This window comes from Syngnathus acus, chromosome 2 (assembly GCF_901709675.1).
Source record: "Syngnathus acus chromosome 2, fSynAcu1.2, whole genome shotgun sequence".
Classification (NCBI taxonomy): Eukaryota; Metazoa; Chordata; class Actinopteri; order Syngnathiformes; family Syngnathidae; genus Syngnathus; species Syngnathus acus.
Window position 1 is genome coordinate 2,682,594 of NC_051088.1, and position 20,735 is coordinate 2,703,328.

The following is a 20,735-nucleotide window of genomic DNA, read 5'->3' on the forward strand; positions in this document are numbered from 1 at the left end:
CCAAGTGCTTTACAGTATGTTACATAAGTAGTGCTGCTAGTTTGTCCCAGTATCACACCAACCATCACAATGTTGACTGCACATTATTAGTTAACATTAAACAGCAGACCAGCAGCTGAGACAAAAACTGGATGCACGGATATCTCTTAGAATTTGTTTACGTAGAAAAGTTGTGTTCCGTTATTAACCATGACAATGACCGTTTCTTTTATTTTATTCATTCTTTTATCCTCTTGTACCACCAATGTTGTTTCAGAATAAGTAAGTATTGAGAAAAGCCAAAGAGAAAGGTAGAAATCACTTGGAGAATTAAACTTTTGATGCTAGACAGAATTAGGTTCAGTGTGGTGGCCTCATAGTAAAATAAGATGAACCCCATGAAACAATTTCAATTTTCTGTCAAATAACAAAAAAGGTGTTCAATAACGTGAACACCGTAAGACGTTTTCAACGATTCTTCCTAAACTTTGTGTTTGCAAGACCAAGACACCAGTGCCCTCCGCAAGTTCAGGATGATTTCAAGTTGTCTACTGGACATGAATGACTCATGAGTGCATAGCTTGAATTATCAAAAATATTTAATTTTTTTCGTCATTGACCCTCGTGAGGAAAATCCGTTGGAAAAAAATAGATGGATGCATGTACTTACCAACGAGCTTGGTATTGAGCAGCTACAGTGTAGTCCAGCAGGCAGATGTGTCGACGTGCCCACGTTCAGGCTCTGAATAATTCACAGTAATAACATGAATGTTTTAGGGGGAGCAATCCTGCAGCTTTGCAAAGGCAGTTGCATAGTGTGGTCTTCTGAGAACCACAAAATGGGACTTATGTAATGTGGTGTGCTTGCCTGCAATTGCTGTTCACTTTACATTTAGGCAGACCAAAACATTTCATTTGAGCCTGTTGCGATTTTATTCACAGGCTGGATTGATATTGGCAGCAGCACAGATTAGTGTTGTCATGACTCATGTAACATCCCAATTTTGCCCACCTGGTTTTCAGAATGACCTTTGCAGTAATACTAGCTACCGCTGACCTATCAACCCCCACACAATCCCCAATGTTTTTGTGAACAGTCCCTCTTTGGGGGAGTGTAATCAGCCATTTTTAATTTTTACTTTTAATTTTACAAACACAAAGATGCTGGGGATCATTAAATATCACTTCAGAACAATGGAATGAAAAACCTGAAAAATGCGACAGTGTGTGTACGTGTGTGTGTTTATATATATATATATATATATTAGGGGTGTAAATCGCGGGTTTTGTCACGGTACGATATCATATCGATACAAAGGACCACGATACAATTATTGCCGATATCTTAAAGCCTGCTGTGATTCATTCACGATACATCACGATATAGTGCTCCACGATCGATATTTTTATTTTTATTTTTTTTAAATAAAAAATATAGAACAATATCCTGATTTATAACAATTCATACGCAAAATCAACAAGGTACTGCAAACTCTTTATTTAGGAAATTACAAGAGTATTGTAGTATACAAAGTGCTTATTTTAACACTGAACTTTATCGAATTCCTATATTTTTTCTCATATAAGTAAAGAAAAATGAATATTCTTTCTTTTTTTGTAATACCATTAACTTTAAAGTGCATTACTGAACTATTTATTTACAATAATTTTAATTGTCCGTTGAGCCATCTTTTCTTTGGAATCCAAAGTGCTTCCAAACGAATGACTTGAAGCCCAAAGGGGAGCGAATTTCCTCGTCTTCTTGGACACTAGCCATAGCACCAGCCCAGGAGCCGCGTAGTTGTCGGCTCCCCTTTCACGTGCCTGCTCTGCTCACAACACAGCACGCCGCGTACTCCTCCCGGAAAGAGGAAGCAAGCAACAATGAACTGGATTTCAAAATAAAGTCGCGTCTAATGTCCGAGGTCAAACACGGCGATATAAATCGATGTTTACGTTTAGCATCGATGCCAATAAATCGTAGAGCATTATATCGATTAATCGATGTGTATCGATGAATCGTTACACCCCTAATATATATATATATATATATATATATATATTATATATATAAAATATATATATAATATATATATACGTATATATATATATATATATATATATAATATATATATATATATATATATATATATATAATATAGAAGATACATACAATACATAGTCCAGCGGGCACGTCGACACATCTGCCCGCTGGACTACACTGTAGCTGCTCAATACCAATTGGTGGTTGACTAAATACTTTTTTGCCTCACTGTATATATATATATATATATATATATATATATATATATATATATATATATATATATATATATATATATATATATACACACATACATACATATACATACATACATACAGTGAGGCAAAAAAGTATTTAGTCAACCACCAATTGTTCAACGACCAATTGTTCTCCCACTTGAAAGATGACAGATGCCTGTAATTTTCATCGTAGGTACACTATAAGAGACAAAATGAAAAAAAAAAAAAGAAAATCACATTGTCTGATTTCTAAAGAATTTATTTGCAAATTATGGTGGAAAATAAGTATTTGGTCAGTAATGGCCCCGATCTGGGGCCCCATGCAAGATCTCACCCCGTGGGGTCAAAATGATCACAAGAACAAAAATCCCAGAACCACATGGGACCTAGTGAATGACCTGTAGAGAGCTGGGACCAAAGTAACAAAGACTACCATCAGCAACACTCTACGTCGCCAGGGACTCAAATCCTGGAGTGCCAGACGTGTCCCCCCGTCTGAAATTTGCTAGAGAGCATTTGGATGATCCAGAAGAGGATTGGGAGAATGTCAAACTTCAGACGGGCCTGGACATATAGTTATAAATAAATATAAATATTTATATTGCAGGGCACAGAGTCAGACAACCATTCGCACTCGCACTCACACCTATGGGCAATTTAGAGTGCTCAATCAGCCTACCATGCATGTTTTTGGGATGTGGGAGGAAGCCAGAGTGCCCGGAGAAAACCCACTCAGGCGCGGGGAGAACATGCAAACTCCACACAGGGAGGGCTGGAGGTGGAATCGAACCCGTACTTGGATGAGAGAATACCATATGGAATACCATATGCTTATCTAGCCTCTGGTGGGGCAAGCTCGCCCAACTCATTGCTGGTCCCAAACTTGGATAAACAGGGAGGGTCGGAATCCAAAACCTCATCCACAAAGATGTCCCTGGGTATAAAAGTAACTTGGAAGATGAAGAAATACCCAAATCTTTTATACTATTTATGTCTATTTACCTGTACTGTATTTTCAAAATTATATCCAATATCACTGTTTTTCTGACATGTTCACAACCAAATGTATGTAAATAACTACACATAGGTGTCAAGAGTGGGCAGTGGTTTTTTTTTTTGTCCCAGTACAGCCTTGCCCACATCTCTAACATTGCCTGTGTTTTTTATGCTCCCTTCTAGTCTCTCCTGAGCATACCAGGCTCACCTTTCCTGTCCCGCCACAATAGCAAAAGCAGCATCTTCAGTTTCAAGGGCCGTGGCAAGGACGTGGGTTCAGAGAACGAATTTGCGGATGACGAACACAGCACGGTGGAGGAGTGCGAGGAGCGCCGGGGCTCCCTGTTCAGCCCATACCGCCGCAGCAGTTACAGTGGCTACCACGGGAAGCGGAACAGCACGGTGGATTGCAACGGCGTGGTGTCCCTCATCGGCCCTGGGCCTGGTGGACGCCTTCTGCCTGAGGTGAAAATAGATAAGGCAGCTACTGACGACAGTGTAAGGAAGTCATTGAGTAGACCTATCTAGGCATGGAACCCCCCCCTCTTGTCCGCTCTTCTCTTTCTTTATCTTCTGATCTGTCATCTTTGCAAAGCCGTATGTATCTCTTGGCACCAACGCGCCTAGCCTGCCCCCCTTTCTCCTCCCCCCAACGCCTGCAGTGTATGCTGCCCTCCATAGTAAAGCAAAGGATGGAGTCATTAACAAACGTACTTAAAGCAGCCACACATTTGATAGGTTAGTGAAACTAGGACTGTCACTGACTTTCATAATTCTGAATGTCAGTGTGTGGTGCAAAATGAATGCTTCTCAAATGAAACCCAGCTTATATATTTATACTACACCATTCCCACCACTAAAGTGACATGTAATGATGAGTTAACGTACTTCATCACAGTGTATTGCTGTGTTTCTCCTTCAGGCATCCAGGGCCTCTGCAAGCCTCTGCAAGTAGGTGGAAGAGAGTCAGGGGAGAGACATTTTTATCTGCTTCCCTAATGTATACGTAGCTTCCATCTCAAAGCAGATAAAAACATTTTATCTGCTTCTCTAATGCATAGATCACATCTCAAAGGAACATATTTTAAAAAGCAAAAGAGAGCTGCTGTCCTTGTACGTATGTCTTGACCTATTTCTGTTTTTCAAAATACCTGATTAACATGACTGAATTGAATTTCTACAGTGTGGCAGTAGTTAGCATGGTAGAGCCACACCAAAAAATAAAAAAGCATGACAAATGGATCTGTCAATTCCCTTCCTTCTCTTTGACTTGGAGCATGCTTGGCATGACCACTGGATTGATATGAACGACTCGCTTATTATTATTTTATCTTTTTCCAATTTTTGCATTTATAAAAGTAAACAGCAACATCGTGCCATCAGTTTGCAAGCAAAACCCAAGATTTTGCAATGACATGAAAGGCCCCAACGTGCATTCCTGGAGAGCAGTTGACAGCTGAGTCTTAATTTGGACAACCTCTCAGAATTTGCCATTAGGTGTAATAGTTAATCTTACCTCAGCATAAATTTACTAAATGTACAAAGGTCCATTAACTAGCAGAGGTACATAAAATGAATAAAATGAAGGATGTTATCGATACTTTCCCACCAACAGTCACGATGACTTTTTATGGTCAATGGTGTTGTCCGCTTCCCTCCGCCAGCCACCGGTGGCAATGTGGGATGGTGTTCATGTCCACTCCATGGGTGCTTGATTCTTCCTCTCCTCCTGACAGCCCACTACTGAGGTTGAGGTGAAGAAGAAGCTGTCTGGCTCCCTGATGGTGTCTGTGGACCAGCTCAATACCTCCTTTGGGCGGAAAGAGCGGGCCAACAGTGTCATGAGCGTCATTACCAACACACTAGTGGAGGGTACTGCCTCTTTAACCCAGCTTTTTAACCTGCATTGTCATTATTCTTTAACTAGGGCTGCTCTTATTGTTTGGTTAGTTTGACATGTGTTTCCTGCTTATCCGCTTTGCATAGCCAGTGATACAGATACATACAATTGTTCTGTCTCTCAAGTCCTTTCCATGTTTGATTGCTTCACACGCACACGTATGTTTGGTTGTGACATCTGATCTGTCTTCAGAACTGGAAGAGTCCCAGCGCAAGTGTCCACCCTGCTGGTATAAATTTTCAAACACATTCCTGATATGGGAATGCTCCCCCACGTGGCTGAAGATTAAGGAGATTGTCAATCTGATAGTCATGGATCCCTTTGTGGACTTGGCCATCACCATCTGCATCGTCCTCAACACGCTCTTCATGGCCATGGAGCACTACCCTATGACACCCGACTTCGAGGCCATGCTCTATGTGGGGAATTTGGTGAGTGAGTGAAAATGCAATTCCTTCTCTTGGGGTTGAAACCAACCTTTTATTGAGCCGTTCTTGTATTTTGTAGCATTTTATAAACAGGCATGTCAACTCACATGACTTTCCTCCTTTGGGTGGGAGAAGACACACCCCTGTCGAAATTACAAAAATCAAAATGCAATGAAATTAAAGTCATTACAAATACACCTGAATCTCGACTTTGGGGTCCAGAATCTGGGAATCGCATAAATCCCGAAAGTATGTTGTACAGAAAGTCTTCTTTTTTTTAGAATGGCATGTTTTTAAGCAGCCAAAGGGGTCCTTTATTACGTTAATTTAGGCCAGGCATGTTCTTGGGCAACATAAGGGTCCGTTTGCCGTCCGTGACCCACACACATCAAAGTCTGTTGACATTTTATTAAAAGAGAAGCAATACGCAGATGACAATATCAGGCGAATTGAGTAAGTCATTTTGATGCTATGTGAATTGAATGGAAGAGAGAATAAAGCAGCCACTTATTCTAATACTGTGTCCGGCCACGCTCTTTGACTTGTGAGTGGCTGTGTGGATGAGGTGCTTCTGCGAACTTCCCCCTTTCCGAATCAAAAACAATCCTAGCTATCCCTAACACTGTAATAAAGCAGTCATAAAGATGAAACAACATTACTTCTTCTTAATTAAAGGCCTTCAAATTGGTCACGGAAATTCATCAAATCGCTAGCGCTAAGGTTTACGTGCTAGTCATTTAGCTTCGTAGGGTCCTTATATCATCCATTTAAAATACCACTTAAAAACGTATTCGCGATGAAAAAAATTGGGGTCCATGACAAACGCATTCGACAGAAAGTCGTGTGAAATCAAAGCATGTAAAATTCAGGTTCAGGTTTTCCAAGATGGCGGCGCCCCAGTTGGCCGCGGCCGCTACGAGTCTCAACAACCGACGAGTATTTTCACAAAATATGTCCCCTAGGACACTACAAACAACACAAAGTTTAGTTTACCATCCAGTAGATTAGTGTATGATCGCCAGCGCCTGCTGGAGGTACGGTCATCAAGTGTTTTCGGACTCGTAGCCACAACTACCCTAGTCTGTTTGCGTAGCCTCGGAGTGCTTAGGGCGCTAGCCCCAGAAGCTCACGATGCAGCGGGCTCGCCGGGCAGCACACGCCGGAGGAGGAGTAAGCGTAGGCGGTGTGACCGGCGGCGAAGGCGCGGCTGTCGAGGTGGGCTAACGGCTAAGCTTAAAGCTAACCCCTACAAACCGCCGCTTCCATCCATCTTCCTCTCCAACGTCCGCTCACTGGATAATAAAATGGACCATCTACAACTGGAACTCTCTTCAAAGAGGGAAGTTAGAAACTGCTGCGCTCTCATCCTGACGGAGACATGGCTGAACTCATCAATACCGGACAACGCCGTTAGCCTGGATGGGCTCGCTACATTCCGCGCCGACAGAAACAGCGAGCTAAGCGGTAAATCCCGAGGAGGTGGGCTGTGTGTCTACATCAACAACAACTGGTGCAAAAATGCTAGATCTGTCGCCAGCTTCTGCTCTTCGGACATCGAGCTTTTGACTGTTAACTGCAGACCCTTCTACCTGCCCAGAGAGTTTACTGTTGTTAGCATCACGGCTGTGTATGTGCCTCCTAGCGCTAATACTAAAGAGGCCATGAGGGTTCTCTATCGGACAATCAGTGAGCTGCAATCCACGCACACAGAGGGGGTTTTCATCATTGCTGGGGACTTCAACCAGGCTAGCATGTAGACTATTCTCCCTCATTTTTACCAACACGTGGATTTTCCAACTCGGGGAGAGAACACTCTGGACTTGGTTTACACCAATATAAAGGATGCATTCAGAGCAGCCCCCCGCCCCCACCTCGGCTCTTCAGACCACCTATCTGTTATGCTAATCCCTGCATACAGGCCCCTGCTGATCAGAGCAAAACCCACAGTGAAGCAGGTGAGGGTGTGGTCTGAGGGGGCCATGGAGGCACTCCAGGACTGCTTTGAGTGCTGACTGGGACATGTTCAAATCAGCAGCAACATATGACAATCAGATCGACATTGATGAGTACGCCATGACTGTGTCAGCCTACATCAACAAATGCTCCGAGGACGTCAGCACCACTAAGAACATCATCACCCGAGCCAACCAACGACCCTGGATGACTGAGGATGTACGTCATACGCTACGAGCACGGAACTCAGCCTTCAAGTCTGGCGACAAGGAGGCACTGAGGACAGCGAGAGCCAACTTGAACCGTGCCATCAGGCTAGCGAAGCGAAGCCACAGTCGAAAAATTCAGGATTTTTTCCACGACGCCAATAACACCAGGAGTATGTGGCAAGGCATACGGGCGATCACGGACTACAACTTACCCTCCCCCCCGGTGGGTGAGGTTGATGCTGACTTCCTAAATGGTCTAAATAACTTCTTTGGGCGTTTTGAGGCACTAAACAGCACTCCTGCAGTTAAAACTGTTCCCCACCAGGAAGAGGAGGCCCTCTGCCTTGACTCAGCCGACGTGTGGAAGACTCTGAGAAGAGTCAACCCACGTAAGGCCCCAGGCCCCGACAACATACCTGGGCGGGTGTTCAAGGAATGTGCAGGCCAGCTGGCTGGTGTCATCACAGACATTTTTAACATCTCGCTGGACCAAGCCAAAGTGCCAGTATGCTTCAAGGCTGCCTCCATCATTCCGGTGCCGAAGAAACCTCAAATCACCTCATGATGAAGTGCTTCGAAAGGCTGCTCAAAGATCACATCGTCTCCAGACTCCCCCCAACATTCGATCCGTTCCAGTTTGCCTACCGGCAGAACCGCTCTACTGAGGATGCCATCTCCTCCGTTCTTCACCTGAGCCTGGCTCACCTGGAGGAGAGGAACACCCACGTGCGGTTGCTGTTCCTGGACTTCAGCTCAGCGTTTAACACCATCATTCCACAACATCTGGTGGAAAAACTGGAACACCTGGGCTTCAGCACCCCCCTTCGGAACTGGCTGCTAGACTTCCTCACCAACAGACCTCAGTCAGTCCGGGTCGGACAGAACACCTCAGATGTCATCACCCTCAGCACAGGCTCCCCTCAGGGCTGCGTCCTGAGCCCCCTGCTGTTCACCCTGATGACACACGACTGCGCCCCCAGGTTCACCACCAATCACATCGTGAAGTTTGCAGACGACACAACGGTGGTGGGCCTCATCAGGGACAACAACGACCTGGACTACAGAGAGGAGGTGGAGCAGTTGGTGGGCTGGTGCAGAGAAAATAGCCTGATCCTGAATGTGGAGAAGACGAAGGAGATCATCGTCGACTTCAGGAAGAACCAGCCTCACCACGCTCCACTGATCATCAACAGCTCAGCTGTGGAGGTGGTCAGCAGCACTAAATTCCTGGGAGTCCACATCACAGACGACCTCACCTGGACTGTGAACACCACAACACTGGTCAAGAGGGCACAGAAGCGCTTGTACTTCCTGCGGAGGATGAGGAGAGCCCACCTGCCCCCACCCATCATGAGGACGTTCTACCGAATCACCATAGAGAGCATTCTGACAAGCTGTCTCTCGGTGTGGTGTGGAGGTTGCAGCGCCTCCGATTGGAAGAACCTGAGGAGAGTGGTGAGGACAGCAGAGAGGATCATCGGGGCTCCTCTTCCCTCCATTCAGGACTTGTCATCCCAGCGCTGCGTGTCCCGAGCCCGTAATATTATCAGTGACCCATCACACCCCCACCATGGACTGTTCTCCCTGCTGCCCTCTGGGAAGAGGTTTCGCAGCATCCGCTGCAGGTCCACCAGGTTCTGCAATCGTTTTTTCCCTGCTGTCGTCAGACTGTTGAACATTCAAACGTAGCATTCCTCTGCACACTTGTAAATACTGCTTTTGTCTCCTGCACTGTTTACATACTTTATCACTGCTGCACTTTGTACTTTATAATGATCTTATTTCATATTTTTTATATAGAATGTCACTTTTTAACCAGCCGAAATACCACTACATTGTTGAAAGCCGTATGCAACGAAATTTCGTTTTGTGCACACCTAGTGTTGACAAAATGACAATAAAGTTTGTCTAAGTCTAAGTCTAAGTAATTGATGTTTCATTCATCCCTATCAGGGAATTAAATTGTCAGGGCCGCAATATTCGCACAGAAACAGTAAACACCAATTTCAAAATATAGTAGCAACCAACACAGTACAAATAAAAAGATAGCACCGCATTAGGATGGTGCATGGAAGTTCACCCCACTAGTCTCTAGGCCTAGGTGGTTCTTCTGTAGTTCAGCGAACCATACCCCCTAATATGGGCTGTTCAGTTCCTGTGAGACTGGTGTCAGAGTTTGGTCCACATTGCATGAAGTAAGTCAAATTTATTTCCAGTGAGGGTTAGATTTTGCAAAGGCTGCCATTTGTCACTGATTCTGTCCATAGCCTCTATGGACATATTTTCTAGACACCGCCAAGGCGTTGAGGGACTCAGCTTTGGTGATCTCAGTATTCATCTCTGCTTTTTGCACATGCTGTGGTACTGTTGGCTTCATCAAGCTGTGAGGTCAAACTCACTGGAGTGTGAAAATGGCTGAGGTGAAAATCGACACCTCCAAATTCGAGAACCTGGTCCTCAGTCATAAAAGGGTTGAGGTCGGGCGTGAGATCCGAAGAAGTTCAAGTATCTTGAGGACTTGTTCATACATAAGTGAAGGGGATTGAGGTAGTAATACGGATCTGTGAAGTTCTCTATTTAGTGGCCAATCTATGTTCTACCCTCACCAATGGTCATGAGCTGTGGGTTGTAACCGAAAAACCAAGATACAAGCGGCTGAAATTAGTTTCCTCCGCATGGTGTCTGGCCTCTCCCTCTGAGATACTGTTAGAAGCTTGGTCGTACAGAAGGGGCTCGGAGTGCTTTATGATACCAGAGTGCCGGGGGGGGAAAGAGTTTGATAACCCCTGCTCTTAAGTCAAGCTGACCTTTTTAAGCGTTACATTTTCGCAATGGACTTTCTATTTGCGCTTTCCTATTGGATGGTGTAAACTACCGTATTTTTCGCACCAAAAGGGGCACTGGATTATAAGGCACACCCTCATTGATTTTTGTATTTTAGAAATTATTTCATATATAGGGCGCACCGGATTAAAAGGCGCATAAAATAGAAGCTATACTGCAACAAACTGAGGTTGACTAGGGTTGCGGTATGCATCCACTAGCCAATAACCAATGAGCCCTCTGTAAACAACCGCGTTTCTCAAACTATCTCCTATAAAATGATCGGAACTGACTAAAGTTCGATCTAACACGTTGGTACTGCTTACTTATGTTTCCCTTCCATATCGATCCGTAAATTTACTCGAAACATTAACAGCAGCCTATTTTGAAATGAAATAGCCTCGTGCGTATAGCAGCTATCATTATAGTATTAGCCACCCGCAAACTCCCTTGAGCCTCATTTCGCAGACTCCCATAAGCCTCAGCAAAGTGTGGTGGCAGCCCCCTGTAAACAATCGCGTTTCTCAAACTATCTCCTATAAATGATTGGAACTGACTAAAGTTCGATCTAACACATTGGTACTGCTTACCTATGTTTCCCTTCCATATCGATCCGTAAATTTACTCGAAACATTAACGGAGCAGACTATTTTGAAATGAAATAGCCTCGTGCGTATAGTAGCAGCTATCATTATAGCATTAGCCACCCGCAAACTCCCTTGAACCTCATTTCGCAGACTCCCATAAGCCTCAGCAAAGTGTGGTGGCAGCCCCCTGTAAACAATCGAGTTTCTCAAACTATCTCCTATAAAATGATCCGAAGTGACTAAAGTTTGATCTATCGCATTGGTACTGCTTACCTGTGTTTCCCTTCCATATCGATCCGTAAATTTACTCGAAACATTAACGGAGCAGCCTATTTGGAAATGAAATAGCCTCGTGCGTATAGCAGCTATCATTATAGCATTAGCCACCCGTAAACTCCCACGAGCCTCAGCAAAGTGTCGTGGCAGCCTCCTGTAAACAATCACGTTTCTCAAACTCTCTCCCGTAAAAGTGATCAGACTGACACATTGGTGCTGCTTATTTATGATTCTGTTGGATATTGATCCGTAAACGTACTCGAAAACATTAACGGAACAGCCTATTTTGAAATGAAATAGCCTCGCGGGTACAACAGCTATTCAGTGACGCCCCCTGACCGTAATGCTAGATCAGCGGTTCTTAACCTTTTTGACTTTGAGGCCCAATTTTTATAGTACACAGTGGCCCTGGGCCCATTAAATATTTACACTGTATAGGTTTAATTGGCTCAGTCATGGTTTGATTTGTAACCAAACCCACTTAGAGTTTAACAACCGATAAACCTTGTAAAAAAGAATGACATGATACAATGGGATCATCACAAAGATTTTTATTAAACACATATATGTAACCTGCACACACATCAAACCTCTGAATAGGCTGATAATTCCTGGCACAAATCAAGGTGGGACAATCTTTTTTTTTTTCCAGGATCAAGTCACTCTTTTTAATTAAAAAATAATATTTAGATTTTACGTATGATAAAATAAATAATAAAAAATAAATACATAATTGAAAAGATACGTATATATTTATACATATTAAAGAATAAATTTGTAAAAAGATGACAAAATAAATACATTCAAATAATTTAAATTAAAAAAAAAACTACAAATAAATATTTGTAATAAAGTGCAAATGAAACTATAGCATTATAATCTGCAAAGTCACTTAACAATTGGCTCAGCAGGCATGCAGAACCAGAAGCGGCAGGCAAAACCAACTCCTCCACTATGGCAAATGCCACACGTCTGACTATGACAGGGGTGGGCAAACTACGGCCCGCGGGCCACATCCGGCCCACGGGACCGTTTAATCCGGCCCGCCAACCCTGAATTAATTGTATTATTAAACTTTTTTTTTTGTCATTTTGCCTGCAATGACTGCGTTTCCCCAGTAGATGGGGAACCGCTCGCCTGCGCATTTACTACCGGAAGCCGTGTCAGAAAGCTCGGTGCACACTCACAAGTGCGTGTACGTACGTACTCAGTAGTACGGACATGGCGCACTCGCGCTCTATTTGTATCAGTCCCGAATTTAGAGCGTGGGCTGTGACGACAGCATTCTTGTAATTCGCTCGCTGAGCTTTCAGATACAGTTTTACGCTAAAGCCACCCACAAACCTTCCCCTGGAATCCTTCCATTAAAATGAGTGGCCCGAAGAAAAGAAGTGAGTGCCGAATGTTAAAAGAGTGGCCAATTTGGCTCGACGTACGCGACGTGACGTTCAGCCACATCAACCCGTCACAGATCGAGGTAAACGGATCTCTCCTAAGAATTGCCACAACAAATTTTACTCCAGACTATGATGCACTAGCAAAAAAGGGAGACCAACAACACTGTTCCCACTGAAAATGAAGGGGAGGCTCTCAAGTTTGTTGTAAAAAAATGCATTTTGAATATGATTTGTACACATAGCAGGGATTGAAACTAGCGACCATTCTCATTTTCAAACAATGCAGGATGCTCAAGGACATTGATGCACCACCTTTTTGCGACTAATCTTAACCTGTGAAGTTCTTAAGGCTTACTTTAAGGAAGTGTTTCCCGTTTCCTCACCTCTGTTACCAGGTGTTTGTGAGTTAAAACTCTGCTCTGATGTTCAGATACCCCTCACCGTGTTGCCGTTTTGATTACCGTATTTTCCGCCCTAAAAGGCGCACCTAAAAACCTAAATTTTTATCAAAAGTCGACAGTGCGCCTTATAGCCCGGTGCGCCTTATATATGGATCAATACAGTAAGCAGCCGCTGGCTGATTTCATTTTCCCCCGTAGAAGAAGAAGCGCGCGGTAGAAGAAGCTAGAAGAAGAAGCGCGCGGTAGAAGAAGAAGCGCGCGCGCGGTAGAAGAAGAAGCGCGCGCGCGGTAGAAGAAGAAGCGCGCGGTAGATTCAAATTCCATGTTTGTTTACGTGCAGACCCCAAAATGGCTCCTACTAAGAGACACGCTTACGACGCAGAGTTCAAACTCAAGGCGATCAGTCACGCAGTAGAACACGGGAATAGAGCAGCAGCCAGGGAATTTAACATTAATGAATCAATGGTGCGGAAGTGGAGGAAGCAAGAAGACGACCTGCGCCAAGTAAAGAAAACTAAACGGAGTTTCCGAGGGTGCAAGGCGAGATGGTTAACGTTGGAGGACAAACTCGAACAGTGGGTTGTTGAACAGAGAGCAGCAAGTAGAAGTGTCAGTACAATCACTATTCGAATGAAGGCAACAGCGCTAGCAAGCGAACTTAACATTGACGATTTTAAAGGCGGTCCTTCTTGGTGCTTTCGGTTCATGAAAAGACGTAATCTCTCCATCCGCACACGGACTACTGTTTCACAGCAACTGCCAAAAGACTACCAAGAAAAGCTGGCCACTTTCCGCGCATATTGCAAAAACAACATTGCTGAAAAAAACATCCGGCCAGAGCACATCACCAACATGGACGAGGTTCCACTCACCTTCGATATTCCTGTGAACCGCACTGTGGATAAAACGGGAGCACGCACGGTAAACGTTCGCACCACAGGGAATGAGAAGTCCTCCTTCACTGTGGTTCTCGCTTGCCAGGCTAATGGCCATAAACTTCCACCCATGGTCATTTTCAAGAGGAAGACCTTGCCAAAAGAAAACTTTCCAGCCGGCGTCGTCATCAAAGCTAACTCGAAGGGATGGATGGATGAAGAAAAGATGAGCGAATGGTTGAGAGAAATTTACGCGAAGCGGCCGGGTGGCTTTTTTCACACAGCTCCGTCCCTATTGGTCTACGACTCCATGCGCTCCCACATCACAGATGGTGTCAAAAAACAAGTGAAGCACACTAATTCGATACTCGCCGTCATTCCGGGTGGATTGACAAAAGAACTCCAGCCGCTAGATATTGGTGTCAACAGGGCATTCAAAGCTAGACTGCGAACTGCGTGGGAACAGTGGATGACAGAAGGCGAACACACGTTCACCAAGACAGGGAGACAGCGCCGGACGACATACGCCAATATCTGCCAGTGGATCGTAAGTGCCTGGGCTGATATATCAGTCTCAACTGTGGTCCGAGCTTTCAGGAAGGCAGGAATTGTCACTGAACTGCTAGACAACAGCAGCGACAGTGACTCGATTACTGACGACGCCGACGAGACGGAGCCGGGCATATTGGATCCCGTAATCGCCCCACTGTTTAATTCGGACACTGAAGATGAAGAATTCGAGGGATTCACGGATGAGGACTAACTTTATAAAGTGAGCTTTACACGTTTATTTTGTGTGCCGTGTTGTGTGACGTTTGACGTTAACGTTTGAACAACGTTGTGTTATTTATATATTGTTATTGCTTTGCACTATTTCGAGTGTTACTGTATTGTAGCGCTAACGTTTGATTTACCTTAATCAGACTTGATCAGACTGTTTCTTACATGTTTATTGAATCCAAGAAAAGTTCCCCTCCATTATGTGAGATAAATGTTGCATTACATGTTATACCCTGCTGTTGTGTTATTTATATATTGTTATTGCTTTGCACTATTTCGAGTGTTACTGTATTGTAGCGCTAACGTTTGATTTACCTTAATCAGACTTGATCAGACTGTTTCTTACATGTTTATTGAATCCAAGAAAAGTTCCCCTCCATTATGTGAGATAAATGTTGCACTACATGTTATACCCTGCTGTTGTGTTATTTATATATTGTTATTGCTTTGCACTATTTCGAGTGTTACTGTATTGTAGCGCTAACGTTTGATTTACCTTAATCAGACTTGATCAGACTGTTTCTTACGTGTTTATTGAATCCAAGAAAAGTTCCCCTCCATTATGTGAGATAAATGTTGCACTACATGTTATACCCTGCTGTTGTTAAAAGATAAACAAAATACCTCATCACATAAAACAGCTGTTTATTCATATTGGAAGTAAATGGAGTTGTCAGAATGCTGGTTTGTAATCTATAAATAAAGTTTAACTGACCTATCTGACTGTTTTGTTGACATTCCCTGTAGCGTAGCTCCTTCTAATGAATGCATAACGTAACCCCAGCCTCTACTGTAGCGTCTATTCTATGCGCCTTATAGGCCGGTGCGCCTTATATATGGATAAAGTTTTAAAATTAGCCATTCATTGAAGGTGCGCCTTATAGCCCGGTGCGCCTTATAGGGCGGAAAATACGGTACTTTATTTGGATGTATGCTTTCACCGATTCTTCAAGATGATATATTTGGTCAGAATGTTTGCTGTTTGATCTGATCTCATAAGATAAACATTTTTCATTAATCTGACCTGCAGGCACTGAAGTGATGGAGACTGTTATTCATAATAATAGTGTCGTATTTTATGAGAATCACTGATAGCAGTTTTTTAGTGATTTTTTTTTTTAAATGCTGTTAATAAATGCATTTGTTTTCAAAAAACTTGTTTGGAATATCCATGCTTTACTACCTACTAAAGGCCAAAATCTTTTATGCAATGACCTTTACAGGTCGCTTATATTACTTCACACAAACACTACGTCCATCTGCTCCTGGTTCGGCCCTCCGGTCCAAATTTAGAACCCAGTTCGGCCCGCGAGTCAAAAAGTTTGCCCACCCCTGGACTATGAGGTAGCTGGCTTTCAGTGCACATTTGGAGCTGTAACACATTTGGAGTCAGTAACATAACTGACCTTTTCTGCATCTGCAGCCCGTTTTCCTTTCTTTTGAAAAATTCCACCGGCTTTCCGAAGAGCGTCGGGTGTTTGGTCTGTAGATGGCGCTGTAGTTTTGAGGACCTTAGCGCCTCATTCGACAGTGTTCGCCCACACATCACACACTGGGCTCTCGGTGCTGTCTTAGGACCTCCGTTCACAAAGCCGTATTTTCTAAAGTCAGGATTGTACCGATGAGTAAACATATTCTTGAACAGTAAGTTGGCCATTTTAGTTTGAAGAAGCTGTTTTGGCTAAATCCCAGGTCTTGTACTCCATGTAGTACTTGCCAACTTTGGGTTGTGAAAAATGGGGATATTTTTCTTTTCATCAGCGTATCAGCCCACGATTCCTTTGGCCGCGGGGGCGAAGGAGTTATTTGTCAAAGCGGTTTCTTGCTTTATATGATACATACTTGCCAAGTTTGGGTTGTGGAACATGGGTATTTTTTTTCATCATAATTCTGATTATTTCTAAGATGTTTACTGCCTTCTCCTCTGCCAGGTGTTCACTGGGATCTTTGCTGGGGAAATGATGTTCAAACTAGTGGCTATGGATCCCTATTACTACTTTCAAGAAGCCTGGAATTGTTTTGACGGCTTCATCGTGACGCTGAGTTTAGTAGAGCTGGCTCTAGCTGACGTCGAAGGGCTGTCAGTCCTGCGGTCATTCCGACTGGTAAATGGTCATTTTAGCAATATCACATTGATACAGTATCTCACTAAAGTGAGTACACACCTCTCATTTCTGCAATCTTTTAATTATATCTTGTCATGGGACAACACTTAAGAAATGACACTTTGAGACAATGTTAAATAGTCACTGTAGAGCTTGGATAGCAAAGTAAATGTATTGTTATTTCAAAGTAACTCAAAATACAACAATGAATATGTAAAATGCTGGCAACAAAAGTTGCCAGCATTTTAGACCCCAACTGAAAATGTCAAAATTAGACCCAAATGTCAATATTTTATGTGGCCACCATTATTTTCCAGCACCGCTGTAACCCTTTTAGGCATGGAGTTCACCAGAGCTTCCCCGGTCGCCGCTGGAATCCTCTTCCACTGTTCCATGATGACATCACGGAGCTGGTGGATGTTGGAGACCTTCCGCTCCTCCACCTTCCGTTTGAGGATGCCCCACAGATGTTCAATAGGGTTTAGGTCTGGGGACATGCCTGGCCAGCGGTGACCTGTGAAGCTCTGGTGAACTCCATGCCTAAATGTGTTACAGTGGTGCTGGAAAATAATGGTGACCACACAAAATATTGACATTTGGGTCCAATTTTGACATTTTCAGTTGGGGTGTACTCACTTTTGTTGCCAGCATTTTACACATTCATTGTTGTATTTTGAGTTACTTTGAAGTAACAATACATTTGCTATCCAAGCTCTACAGTGACTATTTAACATTGTCTCAAAGTGTCATTTCTTCAGTGTTGTCCCATGACAAGATATAATTAAAACATTGCAGAAATGAGAGGGGTGTCCTCACTCTTGTGAGATACTGTACATTTTGTGAAGTATGCACATGTGTTGCTATGCTATTTGTAAAGTTTAATGATTTTCCATGACCTGACTAATAATGACCTTCCACACTCTGCCCTTTCTCCAGCTGAGAGTGTTTAAGTTGGCCAAGTCATGGCCGACTCTCAACATGCTGATCAAGATCATTGGCAACTCTGTGGGCGCTTTAGGGAACTTGACTCTCGTGTTGGCCATCATTGTCTTCATCTTTGCCGTGGTGGGCATGCAGCTGTTTGGAAAGAGTTACAAAGATTGTGTGTGCAAGATCCATGCTGATTGTGAGCTGCCGCGCTGGCACATGAACGACTTCTTCCACTCCTTTCTGATTGTCTTCCGGGTGCTGTGCGGTGAGTGGATTGAGACCATGTGGGACTGCATGGAAGTGGCTGGCCAGGGCATGTGTCTCATCGTCTTCATGATGGTCATGGTCATTGGCAACTTGGTGGTGAGTAGGTGTTAGATAAATTATCCATATTGTGATTTATCACAGATTTTATTTAAGAAAATCACATTATGATAATAATAAGCTGTTTACAAAGTGCTTTTACTGACTAACTAGAACACAAAGCCCAGTCAAAAAAATGAAAACAACCTAACCGCATAACAGTAACAGTAATTAAAATCACAATAACAATCATGAATAAAATACCTGCTATCTATCTTTACAAGCTGACAAAAACTGTTGATTGCCCAAATTGCTATCACATTTGTGTACCTTCTTCCTTTTTCTTGTTGCAAAGGTATTGAACCTGTTTCTTGCTTTGCTGCTGAGCTCATTCAGTGCAGACAACTTGGCTGCCACAGATGACGACGGCGAGCTTAACAATTTACAAATTTCCGTCATTCGCATGAAAAAAGGCATTGCGTGGATCAAAGCCAAGGTGCGTCTGCTGGTGGCCAGCCTGCTGAGGAAACCACCCATGGAGGATGAGCAGAAACCTTTGGACGACATGTATGACAAGAAGCTGAACTGTATTGCTAACCACACCGGGGTGGACATAAACCGAGATCTGGACTATGCAAAGAACGGCAATGGCACGACCAGTGGCATTGGCAGTAGTGTGGGCAAGTATATGATCGATGAAGACCACATGTCATTCATCCACAACCCCAACTTGACCGTGTGCGTACCCATTGCGGTTGGGGAGTCTGACTTTGAGAACCTTAATACAGAGGATTTCAGCAGTGAATCAGACATTGAGAACAGCAAAGAGGTATGACTCAAGCTCCACTTCCAACAAGCAGCACAGCCCATTACAGTTTGAATATGTGTGTGTTTTCAAACCATGCAGTGGTATCGCCATGATTGACAACATTGTATTCTGCGATGCTAGTTTGTTTAAACATCTGCGTCTTTGCAGCTGGATGACACCAGCTCGTCAGAGGGTAGCACCATTGACATCAAGCCAGATGTGGAGGAGGTGGTTGTGGTGGAGACAGTGGAAGAATACATGGAACCCGAAGCATGTTGGACAGATGGTGAGGCCACTGCTCCCATGGTGCACATTATCTCCAGTCAACAGCACCGAGACTCCCTTGGGCTGAGTGACAATGATAGCTAGCTGGGTGAAGGACAGTTTCATTATAAAGACTCACTCGAGCATGCCCACTGTTTAACATCACTGTCTGACTCTCTCTATCCCTGTGACTGATCCCTAAATGCCCTCAAGATTCATGTGCATATGCAGTATGCCTTTTGTGTTTACAAGACACTCAGTGGGAGGTGTTTTTAGCCAGAAATTTCAGTTAAGTCACAAAGAAGCCTGCTTTCAGGGTATTCACGGGGTTGTAAAGGGTATTAAAAGGTAGTTATGAAATTAGCAAAAAACTAAGGCCATTAAAAAGTTGTAAATGCCATCCAATGAGGTATTAAATTTTCTAACCGCTATCCACCTTTAAGACTTTTTCCCATTTGCATTAAGTGGTGGCCTATTCCCTAGAAATCACGTGGTTTCGTTTATCTTATAAATTATTTATAATTATCGTTCGAATAGGACCTGTGACATATGTTGTGTAGTGTGTGGCATTAATGCAATGCTGTGGATGCCAGTCACCGTAAAAAAAATATATCCATCAGTGTGTGTTCGTAGTGAAAACGGCAACAAAATAATTCATGCCTACATAATACAGTCAAACCTCAGTTTTCGACCACAATCCGTTCCAGAAGGCGGTTCGAGAAGTGAATCGGTCGAATTCCGAATCTATTTTCCCCATTACAAATAATGGAAACAATTTTAATCCGTTCCAAGACTAAAAAAAAAAAAGCCTTTTTTAAGCATTTCTTCATTTGCGCATTTTTGTCCGATCGCGCAACTGCAGCGCACCGCCGAACGCGCAACTGCACCGCGCTGGTCGCATTATTGTGACAGAGCCATCGCTGAAATTTAGAAAATATTTTTAAAGTCCTGATGTACTTTCCAAAATTTAAGTGGACCTCAGTGCGCAGGGAGCTTAATTTGGTCCAATCGCGCAACCGCAGCGCGCCGGGCGCTCACTGTCGCATTGCTTTAAGAGCGTCTTTGTGTTTTAGGATGGGTTTACTGCTCCCACTTGCTTTCTTTGGAGGCATGATTAGGGGTTAATACAATCCTCAAAGTAACGAAAATACAATAACGAACGGAGTCAGTCGGCATCCGGGCCGCGCGCTCGTGTTTTCTCGGGTCCTTTCGGCTCATCTCGCGACCTCCGAATTTTGTTCGACAACCAAAGCAAAAAAATCTCGAATTTTCCGTTCGAATTCCGATTTGTTCGAGAACCGGGACGTTCGAAAACCGAGGTTTGACTGTATTCCCTAGGTATGGAAGAAAAACTAAATGTAATATCTGATTGGAGAACGCTATATTCAAAGACTCACAGCGACCAAACACAACTCATACACCTCCAATGAGGGCATAG

General features: G+C 43.6%; 1 protein-coding gene across 10 annotated transcripts in view; it reads left to right on the top strand.

The window, feature by feature from the left end:
- The window catches only part of scn8aa (sodium channel, voltage gated, type VIII, alpha subunit a), a 132,843-nt gene that overhangs the window by 65,229 nt on the left and 46,879 nt on the right, over window positions 1-20,735 (top strand). For 6 of the 10 annotated variants that reach the window (XM_037245886.1, XM_037245891.1, XM_037245885.1 and 3 more), the window contains 7 exons: window positions 3,442-3,756; window positions 4,995-5,130; window positions 5,351-5,589; window positions 16,819-16,992; window positions 17,929-18,285; window positions 18,581-19,054; window positions 19,202-19,319. In XM_037245886.1, the coding sequence (XP_037101781.1) occupies window positions 3,442-3,756; window positions 4,995-5,130; window positions 5,351-5,589; window positions 16,819-16,992; window positions 17,929-18,285; window positions 18,581-19,054; window positions 19,202-19,319 (1,813 nt within the window). The remainder of the gene's footprint in view (window positions 1-3,441; window positions 3,757-4,994; window positions 5,131-5,350; window positions 5,590-16,818; window positions 16,993-17,928; window positions 18,286-18,580; window positions 19,055-19,201; window positions 19,320-20,735) is intronic. The other 4 variants (XM_037245890.1, XM_037245892.1, XM_037245889.1 and 1 more) reach the window with 1 other exon arrangement.